Source organism: Drosophila mojavensis, unplaced genomic scaffold, assembly GCF_018153725.1.
Source record: "Drosophila mojavensis isolate 15081-1352.22 unplaced genomic scaffold, ASM1815372v1 contig_136, whole genome shotgun sequence".
Taxonomy (NCBI): domain Eukaryota; kingdom Metazoa; phylum Arthropoda; class Insecta; order Diptera; family Drosophilidae; genus Drosophila; species Drosophila mojavensis.
In genome coordinates, this window is record NW_025318667.1 from 26,959,388 (window position 1) to 26,981,711 (window position 22,324).

Genomic DNA, 22,324 nt, shown 5'->3' on the forward strand with positions numbered 1-22,324 from the left:
GGAATGGAACACTAAAAATCAAACAGTGCATGCATTAACATTCCCCAATTTTTAATGATAAATGTGAAATGAAGTGGAGATCGGAACACGACATATATGACATGGTGTTTATATGCCATACAATAATTATTATTTGGAAATGAAAGAAGGCGTTATACTACGTTTTCTGTTACCATAAATTAATGGTATTATTCCATAATTGGAATAAAATGTTATTCATTCTTAATATAATATATTTTGTAAATTAGTCTATATTGAAGAACTAAATACTGAACATGATATATGTATATACATACATATATACTATATATATATACTATATATTATTTGGCATGCACCTTGGAAGTGTGACACGCCTGTTATTTATGTTTACTCGCTCCTTTGCCCTTAAGAAACTTGAAGTGTGAGTCACTGAGAACATAAATAGTGAATAGTTCACAAAAGGGGAAAACGAATGTATTTAAATTACTACGTTGTCTCTACACTCCTTTCACCTGAGCTCAGCTATTCGAATGCCACATTTAGAGCCACAATTTTGAGTTCATATTATAAAACGAGAAATATCTCACGCACACACACACAGACGTACCCTTATAGCAGCTATACTTATTGTTAAACCTGTTGTTGTTACTACGTATTGAAATCTGTGGCTTCTCATTCAAGCGACTTCAGTAGGCAATTATTGAACGCTTTGCATACTTTGTGGCTTTCATGCGGATTGAATTAAACAAAGGAAATACACAGAGGACGTATACAGAGAAAGGGAGAAGGACCAATACACACACACACTCGCACGCAGAAACACATACACGCACGCATACACTCGACAGCTGCACAATGACAATAGAACGAACGAAAGAGTATGAAAGCTCGAGGCCGTTGTCGAATCACTTGTTAATCACTTGACCACCAGCTTAAAATTTTGTTCATATGGCAATAAAAGGGGGCACTGTGGCCGGCGTCGCTTAAGCCAAACCGGAGCAAAGATGATGAGGAGGAAGCCAGATAACAAGCCGGAAGTTAAGCGTAGACTCAAATGGCACCGTATCAAACTTAAAACACAACGCAACGCTTCATGTTTATCATTTCGACCCAATATTATGTTATTGATTTTGCGACTTATCGATAAGCGATTGATTTGAATTTGTACACAGCAATTGTAGAGCTCCGCGATTGGCTGCCAAACCAAAATGCTGCTTAGGGCTAACACCAAGACAAGTCGAAATGAGCTTTCAGAAAGCTTCAACACACACACACACACACATACACCACATTGCATATATATGTATATATACGAATGTCGCTAACCACCGATAATCTTTTATTATCTTCCCATGCAGAGAGGATGAAGGCTTTATTAAAGAGGAAGAAAGACCATTACCGGATAATGAGAAACAAAGAAAAGTCTGGCTGCTCTTTGAGTACCCAGAGAGCTCGCAAGCCGCCAGAGTTGTAGCCATAATTAGTGTATTTGTTATATTGCTATCAATTGTTATATTTTGTCTAGAAACATTACCCGAATTTAAGCATTACAAGGTACGTACCAGACGAGCATAGCATCCAAACGCTACTCCAATATTTATAACTGACTCTAATTGTTATTAAAATCGCTTGACATTTTCTCTGTTTTTGTGTGTTTTTTGTTTTTTGCTTGTTTGTCTTCTGCAGGTGTTCAATACAACAACAAATGGCACAAAAATCGAGGAGGACGAGGTGCCTGACATCACAGATCCTTTCTTCCTTATAGAAACGTTATGTATTATTTGGTTTACATTTGAACTAACTGTCAGGTATGAATTTGCATTAAGAACACACTAACCTATCCATAAATCAGTTAATAAGACCTAGAATCGTTTCGTGGTGATCCACAACTCAATGAGGGCTACATTAATGGGCGTCTGCATCCTAGATCTGGAACTAAATTTTTGATTTCGAAACTAAATTACTCTTGTACACAAGCAGTTGTTGGATATTCAAGGCTCAAAGGGAACTTAACTAAATAACAAATTTTTGACGTTTAAAGGAGACCAAGTTTGGCTAAATTATTTTTGATTGATTTATTATAATATCTAGTTAGATCTAAATAAATTTGCATACAATGGATAGAACATCTTGATATATATATGTAATATATTTGTACGTTTTCTTTTTTTGCTTCTTCTTTTCCACACTGTATTACTCTTAATCATATTATATTTGTCTCTCGCTCTCACTATTTCTCTCTCTCTCTTTCTCCCTTTTTCTTTCTCGTTCTCGCTCTCTCTCTCTCTATCTCTCTCTGTGTATTTGTGTTTCTTTGACGTCTCTGTCGAAACGCGTTGGTACAATTTTCTGTTCTTTTCTGTTTTATATTTTTTTTTTGTGTTGTGACCGCGCAGGTTCCTCGCATGTCCGAACAAATTAAATTTCTGCAGGGATGTCATGAATGTTATCGACATAATCGCCATCATTCCGTACTTTATAACACTAGCGACTGTCGTTGCCGAAGAGGAGGATACGTTAAATCTTCCAAAAGCGCCAGTCAGTCCACAGGTATGAGATTTTTGTTTGGCCAAAACTGTAAAGCTAAATCACACCCACACACACACACACACACACACAAACACACACGACAAAACATGTCATTGTACATATTAAAAAATACAAATTGAATAATAAACTGCATTTGTGTTATGTTTAATATGTTTTTCTGTTTCGAAAAGAAGAAAGAAAAAATACCAAATTTCTTTCATAGAAAAAATTGCGAAACTAATCTCTTTTTTTGTTTTTCTTTTGTTGTTGATAAGTAATAAATGAACTGCCTGCCTTGAAACTTTATGATTTCTCTCTTAAAATTATATATTTACCATATGAATGTGCTCAACTGCGAGAAACATTGAACATATACATATACGAATACCTAAATATGTAATCAGCTTATGATTTGATAGCAATGCTTCTGCCTACGTAATATACTTGATATATATACTACTTACCTATAAATGCCTATCCTAGTGCTCTTGCAATATCGTATTACAGTACGAATCATTGTTGTACATTAACTACTAACTAACTCTAACTAAAATCAAATACTCGAGACACAAATCGAAGCGATTAATTCGTGGCACACACTTTCTCCCACACACAAACATACACATACATGTATATATATATGTACATTCTCTTTTTGCATATATATATACATATGTGTATTTACATACATCTTATCTATATGAACTACCTTCTTATCAAAACAACCTGTTGCATACATCTCAATCTACAAATCTATAAATAATTATAAATTTTTAGGACAAGTCATCGAATCAGGCTATGTCCTTGGCAATATTACGAGTGATACGATTAGTTCGAGTATTTCGAATATTTAAGTTATCTAGGCATTCGAAGGGTTTACAAATATTAGGACGAACTCTGAAAGCCTCAATGCGGGAATTAGGTTTACTTATATTTTTCTTATTTATAGGTAAGTTAACAACAAAGCAGCCAACAAAACCAAAAAAAAAAAAAAAAAAAAAAAAAGAAAGCACAACAGCTAAACATATACTCACACATACATATACTTTGTATACATATTTTTATACCAAACTGTTAACTTACAACGACAACGACAACAACAACTATTTTTGATACTAAATAATGACTTTTACGACGAGCGACCTATACTCTAACGAACCCACTCCAACAACAATTCAGACCCGACCAATTTACCCCTTAAGAATACCAGGAAACATTTATTTATTTTTTTAAATCCTGCTTTAAAAATACCAAGAGATACAAACAAAAATACAGCTACAGTAAACTTTTAAATATTTATACATCATATAATTTAAGTACATAACAAACAAAAAGCCAGCACATTTTTGAACTCCTCACTATTTGTTTAAAACACAAAATACAAATACTCATGAAAAAAAAACAAAACGAAAATTTTGCTCGATATCAAATTGAGCTGATATACTAAGTCGATTTATATGCTTTTTAACAATTTTCATTTGTCATTTCAATTATCCAAATCCCAAAACCGAAGCTCCATCGCATTCAAGATCATCTTTTTCCAACGACTGATCTTATCTGTCTGCCAGTATTTTTGAATAAGTTACCCATATATACTTTTACGTAGGATCCATATGATGAGCTATCTATATATACAACATATAGATATATTTATTTTACCATATACAAGCTAAACTAAAGTAAACATTACATTAAAGTAATCTACTCTACAAGTCTAGTTATTGCTAATTATTACCTAGCAACTACAGTATATTTTACGTATACATGCAAATACCATCAAGAATAAAACATGTCTATACAACATACGATCTATACTATTTATATACCTAACTAATACTAAAACTAAAACTAAACTATACGAAACCCAACTACTTAGTATACGAGTAGCTTATATAGATTAAATACCAGATGCAGCATATACAATACTTAGGCGCCTCTAGAGCGTAATATCTCCATATTTATAGAGAGATATATGATGTATGTGTAATTACCCGCTACGAATATACATATATAGTATACAATATTGTCGTCTACTAATTAGCTTAAGTAATAGTAACAACAAATGATAAAATATCCCGTCTCGATGTTTATTTTTATTTATATGTATGTATATTTTAATTTTGATTTATTTGTTAATTTTTGGGTCCGGAAAAGATTTTAGCTAGTCGATAACAGTATTGGTATCAGTAAACGTAACAGTTAAATCGATATATACCTACATACATACAAATACATTGTATGTATGCCAACTTAAACATTTTTTTCCATCGTCTTTTGGCTAGAAAACAAATCTAATGTCAATGTACTCGAATTTTAGTCTATTACTCCTGATATACTTTGACAGTGTAAAAACACGATTTTTATGGTTTTTATATGAACGCCCCAACCGCTAAAGTCGTTGGCAATTTTAAGGTTCATACGTATTTTGTTGCAGTATAATACTCTATTTAACTTTAACTCCATCTATAACAATCTATAATCATCTGTACTATATTTTTCGATCTTAGCTTTATTTTCACCATCATCAACCCCAATTCATTTTCATATCTTATAGTCTTTGTCTTTCTTTTCTGCACAAACTGCGGACAATATGCCTTAAAATTGGCAATCTTCTTTGCGTCGAATTGTCCAAGATGACACAAACTAAAAAACACTAGAAAATACTAGCAAAAATATTAGAAAAACGCTAGCAAAATACTAGAAAAATACTGCCAATCTTAGCAAAAACCTAAATTCAAATGAGAGTTTTTCAAAAACTAAAAAAGTAAAGAATATTTTTTATAACATATACTCTACCTATAAACATATATATATATATATTTTGTGTATTGTTGTTCACGTTATTAACATAACCAACTTGTTTCGCATTACGTAAACGTAACCGTAATCGTAATCGTAATAATCGTATTCGTAACCGTACTCGTTATCGTAATCGTTATCGTATTTGTAACCGTAACTTCACCTACGTTGTTTTTGATGTTGTTTCTTTGGCTTTCATTTAGTTTTATAGTTTGTTGTTGTATACGTTGACTAATAAATACTTACCACTCAATGTATATATGATATATATAGTATATCGCCTACTTAAATATGATTAACAAGAAAAACTAACAAAAAAAAAAAAAAAACAAAACAAAAAAAAATAAATAAATAAAACCAAGGTTATCTCAAGCGAGGTCTTTGAGTTTGCGTTCGAGTTGAGTTTTGTCTGTGTTTGACTATCGTTTCATTTAACATATTTTTTTTTTATATTTGGTGTTCATTTCTTGTGGCTAAAATCAAATGGCAGGATAGTTGGTTAAGTACTAGCGCCTGCTATGCATCTCTAATTATACCTACATAAAAATACATATATTATTAACTAGTTTAGAATAACTTTACAGAACTCACAAGAGAACGGAAATTCTAGAGCGCTTATGGAGAGATATTTCTTCACTGATGATGCGGCCAAATTGATATGCATAGCAACAACATATTCTCTATATAAATATTTTATTCTTTTATTTCGAATATCATTTGGCTTGCCGTAGTGTAGTATATATTTAATATACCTATATATATACCTATACATATATCATACTAACTAATATATTTATATATGTATTTCGTACTGTACAAAGTAATTATCTAGATAATTTCTCTGTTTTCCTATACAATTATGAAAAAAAAAAAAAAAAAAAAATACCGACAGCAAAAATATTACCAAAAGATTACTAAATAATGTCTTAATATACTAGATACTATAGTTAGCTGCAACAACTTAGAAGCAATACTAACCTAACATTAAACGAAAAAAAAAGAACGCCAAGCAAATCGATTGATCGATAGATCGATAACTTGTCATTTGCCTCTCCCGCTGATCAGCCTATATATTGCACAAATGTTAGCCAAATCGTAGAGTTTCTTTCGGTTGTTTCTCAACATTTGTGCACTGAACCTTCGGTCTGAGCCGAAGACTTTCGTTGTGAGCATTTCCCTTTTTTTCGATTTGTAATATTTTGCGATCTATGAAAAAGAACACACACACTCTTTCACACACTTATTTACCTGTATAACCTAAAACAACCGACATAAACAGACTTACTTTCTAAAGCGAAATAATTAAGTGATCCAAACTGTTTTTTTTTTTTTTTTTTTAACACTTTATTTTACATTGCAAAATGTCTTTTTGTAACACCTTTTTATAGTTTGTGCACAGAATAATATCAAAGTAAACACTCGCACTCTCTCTCTCTCTCTCTCTATAATCATTTTTTTTTTTTCGAATACACACACCATATAGTACTAAAACTATTCATAAATTCAAATGAATTCCTAGTCGCTTATAGCCGACTAGCGAGCACTCTATACATACTGTACACTTGGGGTTACTCTCAGTCACATATATATTTATGTATATATGTTGATATTTATATATTAAACAGTTCCCATCAGGTAAAAACGAGCTCAGACCCAAGCAGAAAACTAACTGAAATATACTCTCTCTCTCTATCTCTATCTATATATCTACCTCTATGTCTGTCTCTCTCTCTGCCTTTCTCTCTGCCTGTCTTTCCATACCATTATTATTATTATTGTCAATATCATAATTTTTGTTTATATTCCACTCAACATACATATATGTGTATATTAATATATATATATAATATTTAATTAAACTGAAACTAATCTATCGCCTGATCTCTGTTTGAAATTGCGCCCAGGCGTTGTACTATTCTCATCGGCCGTTTATTTCGCGGAGGCTGGCAGCGAAAGTTCCTTTTTCAAGTCCATACCCGACGGATTCTGGTGGGCCGTGGTGACCATGACTACGGTGGGATATGGTGATATGAGGTACAACTTAAAACTTACATCAACATCTCCAAATCCAAAATTGATAACAATAGCAACAACAAAATACCAACAACAACAAAATACCAACTCTAATAACAACTGTGCTGCCTTATTTGTGTGTCTACTCAACTAACCAAGTTATTAACTGCTCTCCGTGTATTGTATAACGCTACAGCTACTCTAGCGGTGTCTCTTGCTCTATCTCTATTGCTTCCTTCCCTATTTCCTTTCTATCTCTACCTCTATCTACCTCTCTCTATCTCTTCTTCGTCTTCTCTCTGTCTTCTCTCTTTTCTGTCATTTTTTCTTTGTTTATATTATATACATGTTTCTGTCCCTTTTTGTATATTAATTCTATCTCTCTTCCTCTCTCTCTCTCATCATGTCATGTCCGTTAAGTTACTCACTATCAAATGAATATATATTTAGGAGAATAAGTCAAACTCATGTCATTTTTAAATCTCCCCTCTCTCTCTCTCTCTCTCTCTCTCTCTCTGTCGGTCTATCTTTATTTATATATCTTCTAGTGTCTCCAGTATATCCCAGAGAATAAAAATCGCATATGCAGCTCATAGAGTTCTTATCAATTCCTAATAGCCTTTCACATATCGAAATTTCCTTTATTCGCTTATGGTCTCCTGCAAATCCGAGAGATTAATAGTATTCTCTGACTTCATTGTTTTAATTTATATTTTTATTTTTACAAATGCAAACTTTATTCATCTCTCTATCCCATCTCAGCTCTTATTTAACTGTGTCTCTGATAAAACGAGTATTTTAAGAAGTCCCTACAGCTAGGTATCGATTCAGTCCGTCATATTCTTCCTGTGCAAATATGTATATAAATACCTTACTATATATGTCTTAACTACCTACTACTACTTACATTATATATAACAAGTTCTGTATCTATAACTATGCTCTGTGTATCCATAACTGTATCTTCTTATCGTATTGTCTGTGCCTTGTATAGCCTTATTTCTGTTCCTTGTCGTATTTTGTTGTTGTGATCGCTCGTTGTAATCCATGCTCCTCATCGCTCTCTCGCGCTCTCTGTCCTGCTCTTTTTCCCCTTCACTTTCACTCTGTGTGTCCTCGTCGTTTACTTGGTCTATAAAACGATGTCATTAACCAGGCACTTTTTTCATTCTTCATTTTTTCAATATTGTCTTTTAATTAGTTAATTTTTGTATAATTTTTTGGTTTTCTGTAGATTTTTGGTTTTTGATTTACTTTCCAGTTCTGTGTTTCGTTTGCTCTTTTGTTACTTGAACTCTTTTTTGGCATGTTCTGCACTTCAATTTTTTCTCTCGTGCTCTTCCATTTCGTTTGTCTCGTGACCTTTTTGATTTTTTCCAAATGTCCCCCAAGCAGAATAATTAACTAACCATTCATAGTCGAATGCCAAACACAAAACAAATAAAACACTCAACACTTGAACTCAAATTCATATCGTCATCGTCGTCGTGACCGTCGTCATCGTCATCGTCATCGCAATCGTCATCGTCGTCGTCGTCGTCGTCGTCGTCATCGTTGTCGTTCTCTTTATGCTCTTCAGACTGTAATATCACCATATTTCTAGACCCAGGGGCTTGGCACACCGGAAACCAGAATTTGATTAATTGCTCTTGAACAGTGCTGCCCACTCGTTTCTTTTCTGCTTGGGACTGTCGTGGCTCAGTTTATTTTTGCATAGACTCCAAAACTCTTTCTCTACTACACTGACACACATTTCGCTCATTCTAGGCGTCTAACGAACTGAAAAGCATGCTATGCAGTGGCGTTGCAGCCATAACTATAAATGTCATAGCGTTCCGGCACCGGTTCCGGTTCCGGACTCAGTTGTAAACTTTGTTCCGCTTTGTCCGCTATTTAGCCGGCTCATCAGCTAGTCCGTTAACTCATTGCATAGCACGCTCTACAGAACAGACACACATTCACACATACAGACACACACATATATATATATACCTAGTTACACGTTGAGAAAGAATTATCTGCCGGACCGTTCATACGTATCCAGCCTGAGACTTTGATTCACAGACAAGGACTTGCCCGGACGCCAAGCCGAATCTCCAATAAACAAAACTATTTTCATTTCAAATATATTTTAATTTAACAAAAAAAAAAAAAAAATTAATTTTTTAATCAAAAAAAAATAATAAAAATAATATTAATTTGATACAGAACAAAAAAAAAGAAAAAAGAACTTATGTTTATGAATTTATCGAGTCGGAACCAATGCAAAGCACTTTCTCCCATCAATTTTTTTAGGCGTCGTACTCTTCTCATCAGCGGTTTATTTTGCGGAAGCTGGAAGCGAAAATTCCTTCTTCAAGTCCATACCCGATGCATTTTGGTGGGCAGTCGTTACCATGACCACCGTTGGATATGGTGACATGACGTATGCAAATCTATACAATTACAATTCTAACTTTTCTGATTACGATTCTGTTTACGTTCGACTTTACGATTTTCTTTTCAATTCTGAGTTTGATTTCCATTACACTTACAATTCTTTCGTTCGTTTAACGTGCGTGCTAATTGCGCTCAAGTGTTGTCATTTACTTATTAACTGTTTCGCTAAGCCAAGCTCTTTAGTTACTTCTTATCACAAACTAACCAAATCTCACAATACTCAATTTATCCAAAAGTTGCAGAAGAAGAGGCTTTTCAAGATTCGTTTGCTTTATGCGTTACGTATTCTGGTTTTGATTTGCGATTGCTAAACTTGATTTGACTCGTTACGCTATTATGTTCCATTCCACTTCGTTTTGTTTCATTTCCATTTCGTTTCGTTTCGTTTACTTTTGGTATATTCTATATACACACACTTATTTACCTGTCTATGTACCTCTAACCGTCTACTTAATACAATTTTGTGTTGCCAAAGCATTCTATTACCGTTCCGTTCCATTTCGTTCCGTTGCGTACCGTTCTGTTCTATTATGGTTCAATTCAACGACAGCCTTAAGCGACATCAATTAAACGAAAAGTGTTTAGAAAAGCTCTATTTAATCAGTTTTTCTATTCATTATCGATGTAACGTTGTGTCGTTGTTTAGTTCACATAAAGTCCAAACTAAGAAACCAGTAAAATAAACCCAGCCACACACACACACACACACTAACACAGACAGAAGCATCTCATGCAGTGTCTAGTTATCGATAACTTAACTCGATAGCCTCATCTGAATTCCATATCAACCTACATGCATTTATATACAATTGCAGTTGAAAGTATTTTATCTAACTCGACTTGCGTATATAGTGCAGCATGCCAAGCCATGCTTGTCGCAGCAGCAACTGCCTGGCCGTGGCTATAGCGAATCGATTGATTTATCGATAGACAAATCGATACAATAACACATGTTGCGCAATATTATTTTAGCTCTGCTCTTATCGAACGCATGCTGCATGTCCTTCATATATATGCCAAATGCCTATGCCAAGGAGCAAAATAACACAGACACAGCCCCACCCACAGCCAGCTCCCGCCCACCACACACACACACACACATGCACACGCGCGCACAAAGTTAGTCAGCCGTAACCGTGCCTAATACCCAAGTCGTCAACTCCTAATCCAACGCCTTCAAACTATGCCAAAACAATCTGCCGCTGCTCGTGCAATAGAGCAACCGCTACTTACCACATGCTACTGTCGTCCAAACAACCTAAGAACACCCAACCGCCCCTCCGGCCCACGCCCCCGCCTAAAAGTTGCGCCTAACTTTGAGTAGTTCTGTCACAAGAAATTTCGTAACAGAAACACACACACAAACAAACACAACTTTCTGCTTCCTCTTTCTCTCTTTCACTGTCCTTTGTCTCGCTCTCTCGCTCTCTCTCTTTCTCTCGCTCTGTCTATTTCTTTCTGTTCCTATCACTCTTGCACCCTGTTTAACACGTTGTGCACCTGTATAACTCGCCCGTTATAGTGTTATATTGCATATGTATATACACACGCGCACAGACACATCAATACACTCAAACACATACACACACACACAGACAACTATGCCGTTATATATGAATATATATTTATATATAACAACAACAAAAAAGGAAACCCTAACCCAAAGCCTATGCAAAAACAAAAATATAAATAAAAGTAAAAATATTATAAAACCAAACAAAAAATTTATATATAGAATTCACCAAAAACCACTCGTAACGCTACTCGTTCTAAGTGTTGTGCCTAATTTCGAGTACTCTTTGCTAAACTATTATTTCGTTTTACTGTTTCTACTGCTATTGCCTATAACCAAATATACTCGTATCTGTATACGTACATTATCTATAATGCAATCGAAAAATCCAAGAAAAACAATATACTTATATACATATATATAGTATATATATTATATATATGTTTTATATATATATATTATATATATATATATTATATATATGTATACAATATAAGCAAAAATGTATCTCAAGCATAACCAAAAAACTAAAATTGACAAAAAGAATCGATAGTTTTACTTTACATTTCTTATATATTTGTATTTTCATTTTATTTATCGTTCGTTCGATAACATCGCTCGCATCATCCAAAACAAACAAACAAAAATAAAAAAATAAAAAAAAATCAAATCTATTTACATATATATATAAATATATATATCTACATATATATATATATCTATACCTCAAATCAATTAAACGACAAAACAAATAAAATCAAAAATTATAATCGTAATAAAAAAAAAAAAAAAAACAAATATCTAAAAAACCAATAAAAATCCAAAATATATCACCCGAAAATTAACCTATACCAAACACCCAAAAAATTTAAACGGAAAATTCATGGAAAATTGAATGAAAATTGGAATTTTAAAATAATCAACAAAAAACGCATTGAAATTCGTTTGACACACGATATGCAAACCAACTGAAATGAAATTATATGAATTTGATATCGATCACGATAAACGATAAAAACAGACCCGTCGGCGTTTGGGGCAAAATTGTGGGATCATTGTGTGCGATTGCTGGTGTGCTGACTATCGCACTGCCCGTACCGGTTATCGTCAGTAATTTCAATTACTTCTATCACCGCGAAACGGATCAGGAGGAGATGCAGAGCCAAAACTTTAATCATGTTACTAGTTGTCCATATTTGCCAGGTACATTAGGTAAGTTGAAATGTGCACTGTGCCTCGAGCATCTTCCACTCTACTACTCGATATCACAATCACATTCGACTGGACGATTGCCAAGTAAAATCACATCACACACACACGCAGATACAGTCAACACACAGACACAAGAAACTTTCACTCGTACTCGTACACACACACGCACACGCACATACAGATACAGACACATACATATACACACAGTCGCCTGCATATCTACTGAACACTGAATAGAATCCAATTTGAATAAAAATAGAAACATTTACGAAGAAAGAACGAATCGTAGGCATTAGACGTATGCTTGATGCGTCGGCGCTGCCGTATTAAGCGAATCAGTGCTGCCGCTGTGGCAACACTGGCAGCAGTGCGTGCAGCACGAACGCATCACCGCACACCGTCTTGCCAAATGTGCGCACAGGTGGCAACGCCCGGGCGCTCGCATCGGGCAACACTGTGTAGTGTGCATGGACCTACCAAATACGTACCTTACACGTACTGTGTGTTTTGTGTGTAAACAATAAATACAACAAAAGCATTTTTGTAATTAATACATTACAACTGTATGTGTGATCTCCTCTTTCTCTCTTCTCTCTCTCTCTTCTTTTTGTTTCTCTCTTTATTCCGTCAAATCGTAATGCAAATTCGATCGATAACTCTATCGATATCGATATAACCTCAACCTGAACCTCAAAAAACAATAAAATTATATGAAATAATTACCAACAATCCGATAACCGAACCGTCATCCAAAATTCTATATGTGTATTACCTTCTTCTACCCTCCTCCCTCCCTAAACGTATCCGATTCGATCCATGCCTTTCCCCTCCATCATCCATCCACGCTCGATGTCACTGTAACACACGCCCACACCCACACACATACACACAAACACACGCACACTCAATTTTGTTAAACACTGCGACAACTACAACTATAACAACAACAACAACAACAACCAAACAACAAACAAACAACGTTCAACAACACTAAACAAATGCATAAAACTACAAGTAGGTCAACACTTGAAGAAATCATCGTTGTCCGAGTCCTCATCGGATATGATGGATTTGGATGATGGTGTTGAATCGACGCCAGGATTAACTGAAACGCATCCTGGACGCAATGGAGCAGCTCCATTTTTGGGAGCCACACAGATGCAACTGCAGCCGCCGCCAGCGCAGCAGCAGCAGCAGCTACAGCAGCTGCAACTGCAGCAGCAGAATGGCTTCAAGCAAATGCAGTCAACAATAAGCGTCAGCGCAGCTACGGGCAGCGCCGGGAGCAGCCTCACAATGAGGCACAACAATGCGCTGGCTGTTAGCATCGAGACCGACGTTTGACTACTGGGTAAGTGTTCGCTTTGACTCACTTACACACACGCACACACACTCTCTCTCTCTCTCTAAGTCTGTCTGAGCCTCTTCCCCCTTCCTCTCTTTCTCTCTCTCTCTCACACTTTCTACCTCTTTTTCTCAGTCATTCCAAAATAAAAGAAAATATTCCCTTTATTCCCTACTCGAATCATATATGTAAAGCATTTCACATGCTTATCTAAGTGCCAACTTATCATATAGAGCTATATTTCTATCTTTTATCCTTACCCTCTATTTGTTACTCTTTTCTCTCTCTCTCTCTCTCTCTCTCTCTCTCCAACTCTCTGTCTTGAGCACAAGTCTTGATTCCTATTTCGTTTGCACAAATATCAATACTTAAACAAATTGTGTACCATAAAAATTCTAGTATGATGTTAGCTGAATGTGAGATTTACCAACACTAGAATTGTGTGCAGCTTAAAGCTGTTAAGCTTGTAGTATATCGATCAATATTAACCAAATGCTAGCAAATATTTTTAAAAGATTTTCAATACTGCAAATACAACTGGAATTTTCTATTGGGCTCCAAAAAGTGTTGCTCAGCTATGATAAATCGGGTATAACAGCACTTGTTGATAAATTTGACAGCAATGCAACACATTCAACTAACTCAGTTTCACAACTCAATCACAATGATGCTAAATGTGATATCCAATACTACAAATATTTTCAGTATTGTAAAAGTGAGCTGGCATAGCAAATCATTTATCAACACTACTTGAGGCCACAGTCAAATTTCGATTAGTTTCCCAACAATAATCGAACTAGTAACTTGGCTCACATTCCGCTAACGTCACTGAACCATATATGAATACCAAAGTGAAGAGGCGTATGCTAAATAACTCTCTCTCTCTCTCTCTTTTAATTCGTAAACAATTGAAAATCACTGATTTATTATAAAAATTAAACAATTTTCTCTTTTTTTTCTATCCACGCGCGCGCTCTCTTGCTCCCTCCCACGCGATATGACCCATATACGTATGTCCCATTCTATTCTATTAACATTAAATTTTATTATATGATTGTGTATAATCTTATGTATTATGTATCTGTCACATCCCTGGGCTGGTATATGTCTATATATGTATAACTATATATCGAATATGTATATCGACTGATCGTGGCGCAGTTAAATTGATGTTAAGTGGTAAAAGATTGGCCTTGTCAAGTGTTATGTTGGATGCCAGAAACGACTACAAAAGCTGTTTAAGTTTAATTTAAGTAGAACAAATAACAAACAAATTTAAACTATTGCTAAATTTAAATTAATTTAATTAAACTAAAATTTAAAATTTAACAAAACACAAAAAGGCAAAAAAAAAATTCAAAAAAAGTAAAATAAAATAATATATACATATAAATATATAAATATATAATTAATATTTTAATGCGTAAAAATTACCTAAATTTAAAACACATAAAAGCATCGAAAAAATCGTAATAAATAAACTTTATATACATAATGAAATAAAGTTAAAGAAACATGAAAGGAAAAGCTAATTAAATTTAATTGGATCACACAATAGAAATCAAGAGAACTGCGAACCCGGCTAGTGTGAAGGAGAACATAATGGCAAAAGCTAGGGAAATGCATAAAAGTAGGCCTTACACACAGACACAAGTACAGAGACATGAGAAGTTCACAATAGATCCATGGAAAATTCCATCTTAAAGCTGTTCCAGACAGAGTACAATAGCCAGATACTTGTTCAAAGTTGGAACTAGTCATAACTAGTTCTTAAAATAGTTCAGTTCCTTGTAGGTGGGGCTGAGGCATTTGGAAACAGTAGCTATAAGACAAAGCTGATTGCAGGGTACAGCAACTAAAGAGTCTAGTTATGCAAACTGAAATGTTACACAACACCAATTCACACACACACACACACAGAGACAGAGACACAGTCACATGAATTAAAAGCATAGTCAAAGAGAAACTGCCGTAATATTAAACAAATATGATAACAGAAATAATGTATAGCTATTAACAGATAATTCATGAAATACAATATATATATATATATATATATATATATATATATATATATATATATATATATATATATATATACATATATATGTATGTATGTATATATATACATATATATGTATGTATATAGAATATATTTATATATACACATATATAGGCTTTTAACATACTCGACAAACTAAACCAAACCCAGTATATAGACTACGGAGTTCTATTTGAAAGTAATCTTGATCCCAGAAAGCAGCAGACTCGATCCCTTGGCATTTTTTCAACTATCTCAGTCTGCAACTCTCCCGCAAAAACGAAAGATAAGAAACTTAAACCAAGCTCAACTTAAAATCCACCCGCCTGCCCGACCGACCGACCGACCGACCGACCGATTGCCCGCCATGGCGATATATAAGAAGAAAGATATCACAGTTATTGCTGTTCTATATATGTACTATGTATAAAAGAAAACCTTCTGCTTAAAGCTCCCCCCGAATAAAATCGAAATAAAAAGTACAAATATTCATTATCGCAAACAATTTATCACGATATTAACTAAAGACAACAACAACAACAAGAACAAGAACAACAGCAAAGCAAAACAACAAAAATCGACTGCAATTCAATTGATATTAACTTAAAATCAAAGAACATAAAAAACAAAAATAAAAAATACAGATAACCGAACTTAAAGAAGCATTAGAGAAATAACAAAATATATATACATAAATCCATATATATAAATAATTTCAAAAATGAAACTAAGAACAAAGTATAAGAAAGCAAAGGCTCTTATGATTTTATAATAAAGCAAGATATACTATATAAAACTGTTTGTGAAGAAACAAGCAAATTCTCAATGTACATAAAACCGAGACACACATGCATACACACACACACACACATACACAGCGAGACACACATATAGGCATACTATGTGCAGCAAGTGTCACAAATTTGAAGTCCCCTGCCCCAAAGCAGCAAAACATTTACCCAAAAACTTTGCTTGCCGCACAGCCCGAATGAGTGGAATGTATTTCTATATAGATGAAATACTTCTCTTCTACGTCTACTTTTTTTTTGCTATTTGTGTAAGCGTGTGCCTGTGTTGACATTGTGACATGACACCGCCCGATCCCCCAATCACACTCCTACTCCCACTCCCCGACCAACGACCACGCCCATTACATTTCAAATGCCGTCTACCAAAACCAAAGAATATTAAAAATAATATAGAAAATGTTATCTATAATACATGAACAAGTCGACTGAAACACTGTGCATTTGCACGGACTGTACTTACTTATAGGCACATGTATAATAATACGTATATAGCTATATATATCTGCATAGATAGCGGCCCATATGAGTTTGGGTATGTGTATATGCATGTCTAACAACGTATGTGTACATGTAAAAAGAGATTAAAAAATTAAAAAAAAAAATAAATAAATAAATAAATAAATAAAAATATTTATAGAGAAAGAGGCCATGATGCGGCATGCCGTATATTGAATACCCTAGCTGTTCAAAAACGAAAAGAGCATTGTTTTGAGCTAAAACATTAACTTTAAACTGAACTGAGCTAGTAGAATAAAGAAATACTCTTCCCTTTGACGTCAACTGAACCAAGTTATAGAGGTTGCTCTAACCAGTTCTCCGAATACAACTAATTCAAGTTCTTACAGCCAGAAACATATATATTCCATTGTTAGTTCTTTTCTCTTGCAATTTAATAAGACCCACAGCAAGGGTATTTTGAGGCACATTTCAAATTATTTTGTGTAAAATGAAGCGACAAGGGTAAGATGTAGGAGCGTTCAAGCGTTAACGTTAAAGCTTTGAGAACCGTCCACATACATATATACACTTACAAGTCCACACCCCCCTCCCACCCCATTCACACACACGCAGACATACACACATGAGTAGCGAAAATTGCAGAGTACAGGCGAATGAGCAGGTCCTCTGCCATACCAAATCCTCAACAATGTCAACACACGCACACACACATACACATCCACACAGAGTTTGGCAACTTATGTTAACTGCTGTTGTTGTGACGAGCCCGAAGAAGAATTAAGAAGTATCTGAAAAGCGGTTTATGGTCAAGCAGCAGGGGAGCTGTTCGAATGCAAGTGCAAGTGCCTTAAGGAACCCTTCTCTGCGCTTCTCACAGAGCAACAGCTGCCAACTACTTATGATTGGGTCTGGGCAAGCAAACTGCCAGAAAAAAACTATAAATTAATTAATGAAAGTAAAACGAAAATTGTTATAAACTAATACTAAAAAATAAATAAATAAAATTTAAAAAATTAAAACAAAATATATATTATGACTAGACACAATTTACTGATGCTACAGTGCAAGCTCGCTGCAAACAGAACACGTCAGCCTTAAGTTCAATTGAAGAAGAATACAAAAACAAACCCAAAACACCGAGCATTCATATCAGGCCAGATATGTATATAGAACTTTTCAATTTGTAGCTAAGTAAAACCAAGCAAAATAGTTAACCATATCAACACAATGCCTGCACTGTAGCGTGCCTAAGACTCTGCTGTAAATACACTCAAAGAAACAATTTCAACCTTTCCACAACACAGCAAATTAGGTATTTTGTACGCAAAGCATAAACGGATCAAGCAAATATAAACAAAATTAACAAATTCAACAAGAAATTGTCAACAATTGCAAACAGTCATATGATGTATATTATATTAAATATGTATACTTTATTGTATCTAGATATACCACAATGAAAAACAGAAACCAAATAGAAAGAATAAACACCCTGTATCTAAAATAGAAATAGAAACCAACCCCCTGACATTTTAAGGCAAAACACCAACAACAACAACAACAATGGTAAATGAATAAAAAACTAGAAATAATTTTTATTATTTATAAAAAGGAAAGAATTCGCTTATGTAATTTAAGTTTTATGATTTAGCGTGAAGGATTTTAGCATAAGGAAAAAAAAAAGTAAAAAAAAAAAAAAAAAAACAAATGTGTGTAAAATAAGGTTGTTTTTTTTTTTTTAGAATTAAACTAGGAAAATGAACATAAAGTATAATGAAGTAAGGATCTGAGCAGGAATACCAAGAGATGCAAAGCAAATTATAATTTTTCAGGGCAGAGTTTTCAAGTAGCAGTTCTGGAACAGAAGATAGAAAAGGAAGCAAATACTGAAGAACAACAATAAACCCGAAATAGAAAGAAACTATAACTTGCAAGTTTGGAATAAATGTGTTCAAAAAACAACAAAAATGTTATTATATGTTTAAATAAATTTTAAAAAAAATGAGGAAAAACACAAACATTTAATTTAATTAAATTGAAACAAATTGTAAACAATTCAATATTGTAAATACATTTAACGCAAGTCCCCGATAAAGAGCAAAGAATACAGACCACATCATTGCAATATCACATTGTAAATTAACAACAGATATACATAGCTCATCTAAGATTATAAAAAAAAACACACAAACTTTAAAAGGAAAATACTCACAGCAAAAACCAAAGAAGAAGCAAAACAAACCTCCCAAAGATAATGCGAAAAAGAAAAGAAAAGAATATATGAAAATAAAAGAAGAAAATTAATCCTTTGTATTTTATTTTTGAAAACTGTACAACAGTTGCAATCCGACCTGTAAATATGTAATTCTAATTGTAATCGTAATCGTAATACTAATCGTACTCGTAATAGTAATTGTAATTGGTTTTTGTATGTGTGCAGAGAAACTCTCCTCGTATTCTTAGCCATCGTCAGTTGAATTCATGTACAATTTGTTGTAGACTATCTTAAACTCCTTAGTTAATACTTAACATGTCAACAGCGCTCAAACTTACAACAGACACACGCACACACACAGAAAGACACATACACGGACACAAATACGCATTCATGTATATATATTATACGAATTTTACGTAACTTACTTGAGCTCAAGCTTCGGCTCCTATCTATCTATATGTGCATACTTATGTAGTATACATATATACTACTCTTATGTGCTTATGATATCGTAGCATATCATATCATGCAATCCATACAACAGTTACAAATACTAACTATCTAATCTACTCCACTGCAAATCACTTAGTCTCTCTACTAGCTCGTAATACTTACATATGTATAAACACGCTAGAGTCAGTGAGACATGATTGATTTCCAAGTTAGTTGAACTTGAAATGCCAACGATTTTAGCATTCATAGAATACTTGAAAGTAAATTCAATTGGTAATCTTTTTGATAAGTATGTTATTCAAATCGTTTATTGATTTTTAAAACATATTCATTCCGTTTAAGGCACTCGAATGTATTCGCTCAAATCAAATGCAAATGCATAGAAATGTATTCACGAGTGTTTCAAGTGTTTCCAAGATTCCAGTTAAACATATGTAGGCTAGAGTACTGCACAATAAAAGTCAACACACACACACACACACACACACACACACACACACACACACACACACACACACTCACATACAGAGACAAGTACACACACACAAACACACACAGCGAACTAGATGCAATTAGAGCTAAAAACAAAAAAGAAAAGAAATGAATGCATTTGATTGGTTTTTCGACTTAGTATTTTTTTTAGTATTTAATAGAACTTAATGTGCTTGGGAGTACGAGTACAGTGGTGCTCAGCTACCAGTATTTAAAGAGCTATGCCAGACACGATAAAAACTAAAAAATATGAAAAAAGACAAAAAACGGAAAAAGAAAAACGAAACTAAAAAATAAACTCAAACAAAAACAATTTGAAAAAAAAAAAAAAAAAAAAAAATTAAAAAGAGAAGCAAACATATCGTTGTTAATCAACTAAGTACTATAATTGACAAATTTATTTAAAGCAAAAAAAAATAAAAATTAAAAATTAAAAAATGAAGCACATTAATACCAAAATCGTTTACAAATAAACTCAAACACAATACATAAATACTATTCTTACCTCATAATTATCTCTCAAAATATAAATACAAAAAAAAAAAACAAAAAAAAAAACGTTAATATCAGAAGTAAACACATACACACACACACATACACTTACACACGTACATAAGCAAATGGCGAAACACTCTTTTTTAATCCTCGATTTAAACCCAAAACAATCTTTTCAAGTTTTCCATTAAATTTAATTACTAAATAACGTAAACAAAATTAATTTAAAACAAAAAAATGAGAACAAAAATTGATAAAAAAGTAAAAACAATTGAACGTAAAAATATGTATTGAACTATAAAAATACAAACAATACTTATATACCTACTTACATGCATGTTTACTAAAAATACTAAAATACTAAATCAAAAAGAACTAATAAGAAGTACGTACAACAACAATAACACCAACAACATCAAATACAACAACATGGCACAACTTTCACTCTTCTCCATGCTTCAAGATTTATAAAATGCTATCAAACAAAAACAAAAGAAAAATTTAAAATAAAATATTATGATAAAAAAAAAATAAAAAACAAAAAAAAAAAAAAAAAAAAAACAAACGAAACCTAACAAAATTTCTATTAAGGACAAAGACTGCAAATAGAGATTTAAAAATATTAAAAATAAAAAAGAATATTATAAAATATATAAAACGAAATAAATTCAATAAATAAAAATGAAAAACATTTTTTTTTTTTCGACCATTATTTTGCTGCCTCGTTCATTCAAAGCCGCAAAAAGCTTTTGCCAAAATATCATTTATACATAATTTAGTTTGTGCATTTGCTTTGCCTTGCATAACATGAATACCTGGATATGAGTATAGGTATGCGTATATTCATTTTGTATAACGAGCATTAGTACAGCATTAAACTAGTTTAGTTCTAGTCTTAGTTTTAGTTAGCCGCGCAACAGCCACAGCAACAGCAACAAATGATACCAGCAATAAGGCTCACTGCAGCCAGTAATACTTTAATACCAGATAACAAAATTCCAGATTAACTGCAAGCAATTAGAAATAGTAATTTTTTCTTTCTGTTAAGCATTCATTCACACCCATTCACATTCCCGGCCAGCCCACAGCATCAATCTGAACAATAGTCAAAAGCAATACCAATAAAAATACCAAAGAAAATAAGAAAACAATTAATATTCAGCATTGAACTAACAGTTATGAAAATGCAGCAACAAAAAATATGAAAACAACAAAAGCCCAAAATAAAAATAAAAAACCAAAAATAAATAAGAAACGGAAAAGAAAAATAATTAGTATTACACATCATAAGATATTGTGACTACAATTAAAAGAAAAAAAGAAAACGCAAGCATAAAACAATTAAAAGCAAAGAGCAAAAAAAAAAGAAATGTTGTTAAGATTAAAAATGAAATGTTTTATAATCGTTATTCAATAAAAATAAATTAAAAAAAAAAAAAAAAATCCAACACACGATAAAAATTAAAATATATATATGTATAGAAAAGATAGATCGAAGTCTCACAGTCCAAGCGAAGCTCATTCC

At 33.3% G+C, this 22,324-nt stretch overlaps 1 protein-coding gene across 19 annotated transcripts in view; it reads left to right on the forward strand.

Annotated features, from left to right (window-relative positions):
* Nucleotides 1–22,324, forward strand: part of LOC6584810 (potassium voltage-gated channel protein Shaker) — a 180,046-nt gene that overhangs the window by 151,459 nt on the left and 6,263 nt on the right. For 3 of the 19 annotated variants that reach the window (XM_015161630.3, XM_015161627.3, XM_015161632.3), the window contains exons 5-12: nucleotides 1,341–1,536; nucleotides 1,669–1,790; nucleotides 2,379–2,532; nucleotides 3,289–3,460; nucleotides 9,619–9,748; nucleotides 12,297–12,487; nucleotides 13,503–13,838; nucleotides 14,994–15,139. In XM_015161630.3, the coding sequence (XP_015017116.1) occupies nucleotides 1,341–1,536; nucleotides 1,669–1,790; nucleotides 2,379–2,532; nucleotides 3,289–3,460; nucleotides 9,619–9,748; nucleotides 12,297–12,487; nucleotides 13,503–13,831 (1,294 nt within the window). In that variant the 3' untranslated portion in view covers nucleotides 13,832–13,838; nucleotides 14,994–15,139. Of the gene's footprint in view, nucleotides 1–1,340; nucleotides 1,537–1,668; nucleotides 1,791–1,834; nucleotides 2,109–2,378; nucleotides 2,533–3,288; nucleotides 3,461–7,214; nucleotides 7,345–9,618; nucleotides 9,749–12,296; nucleotides 12,488–13,502; nucleotides 13,839–14,993; nucleotides 15,146–22,324 lie in introns of those variants that run through there. The other 16 variants (XM_015161626.3, XM_032732413.2, XM_015161628.3 and 13 more) reach the window with 15 other exon arrangements.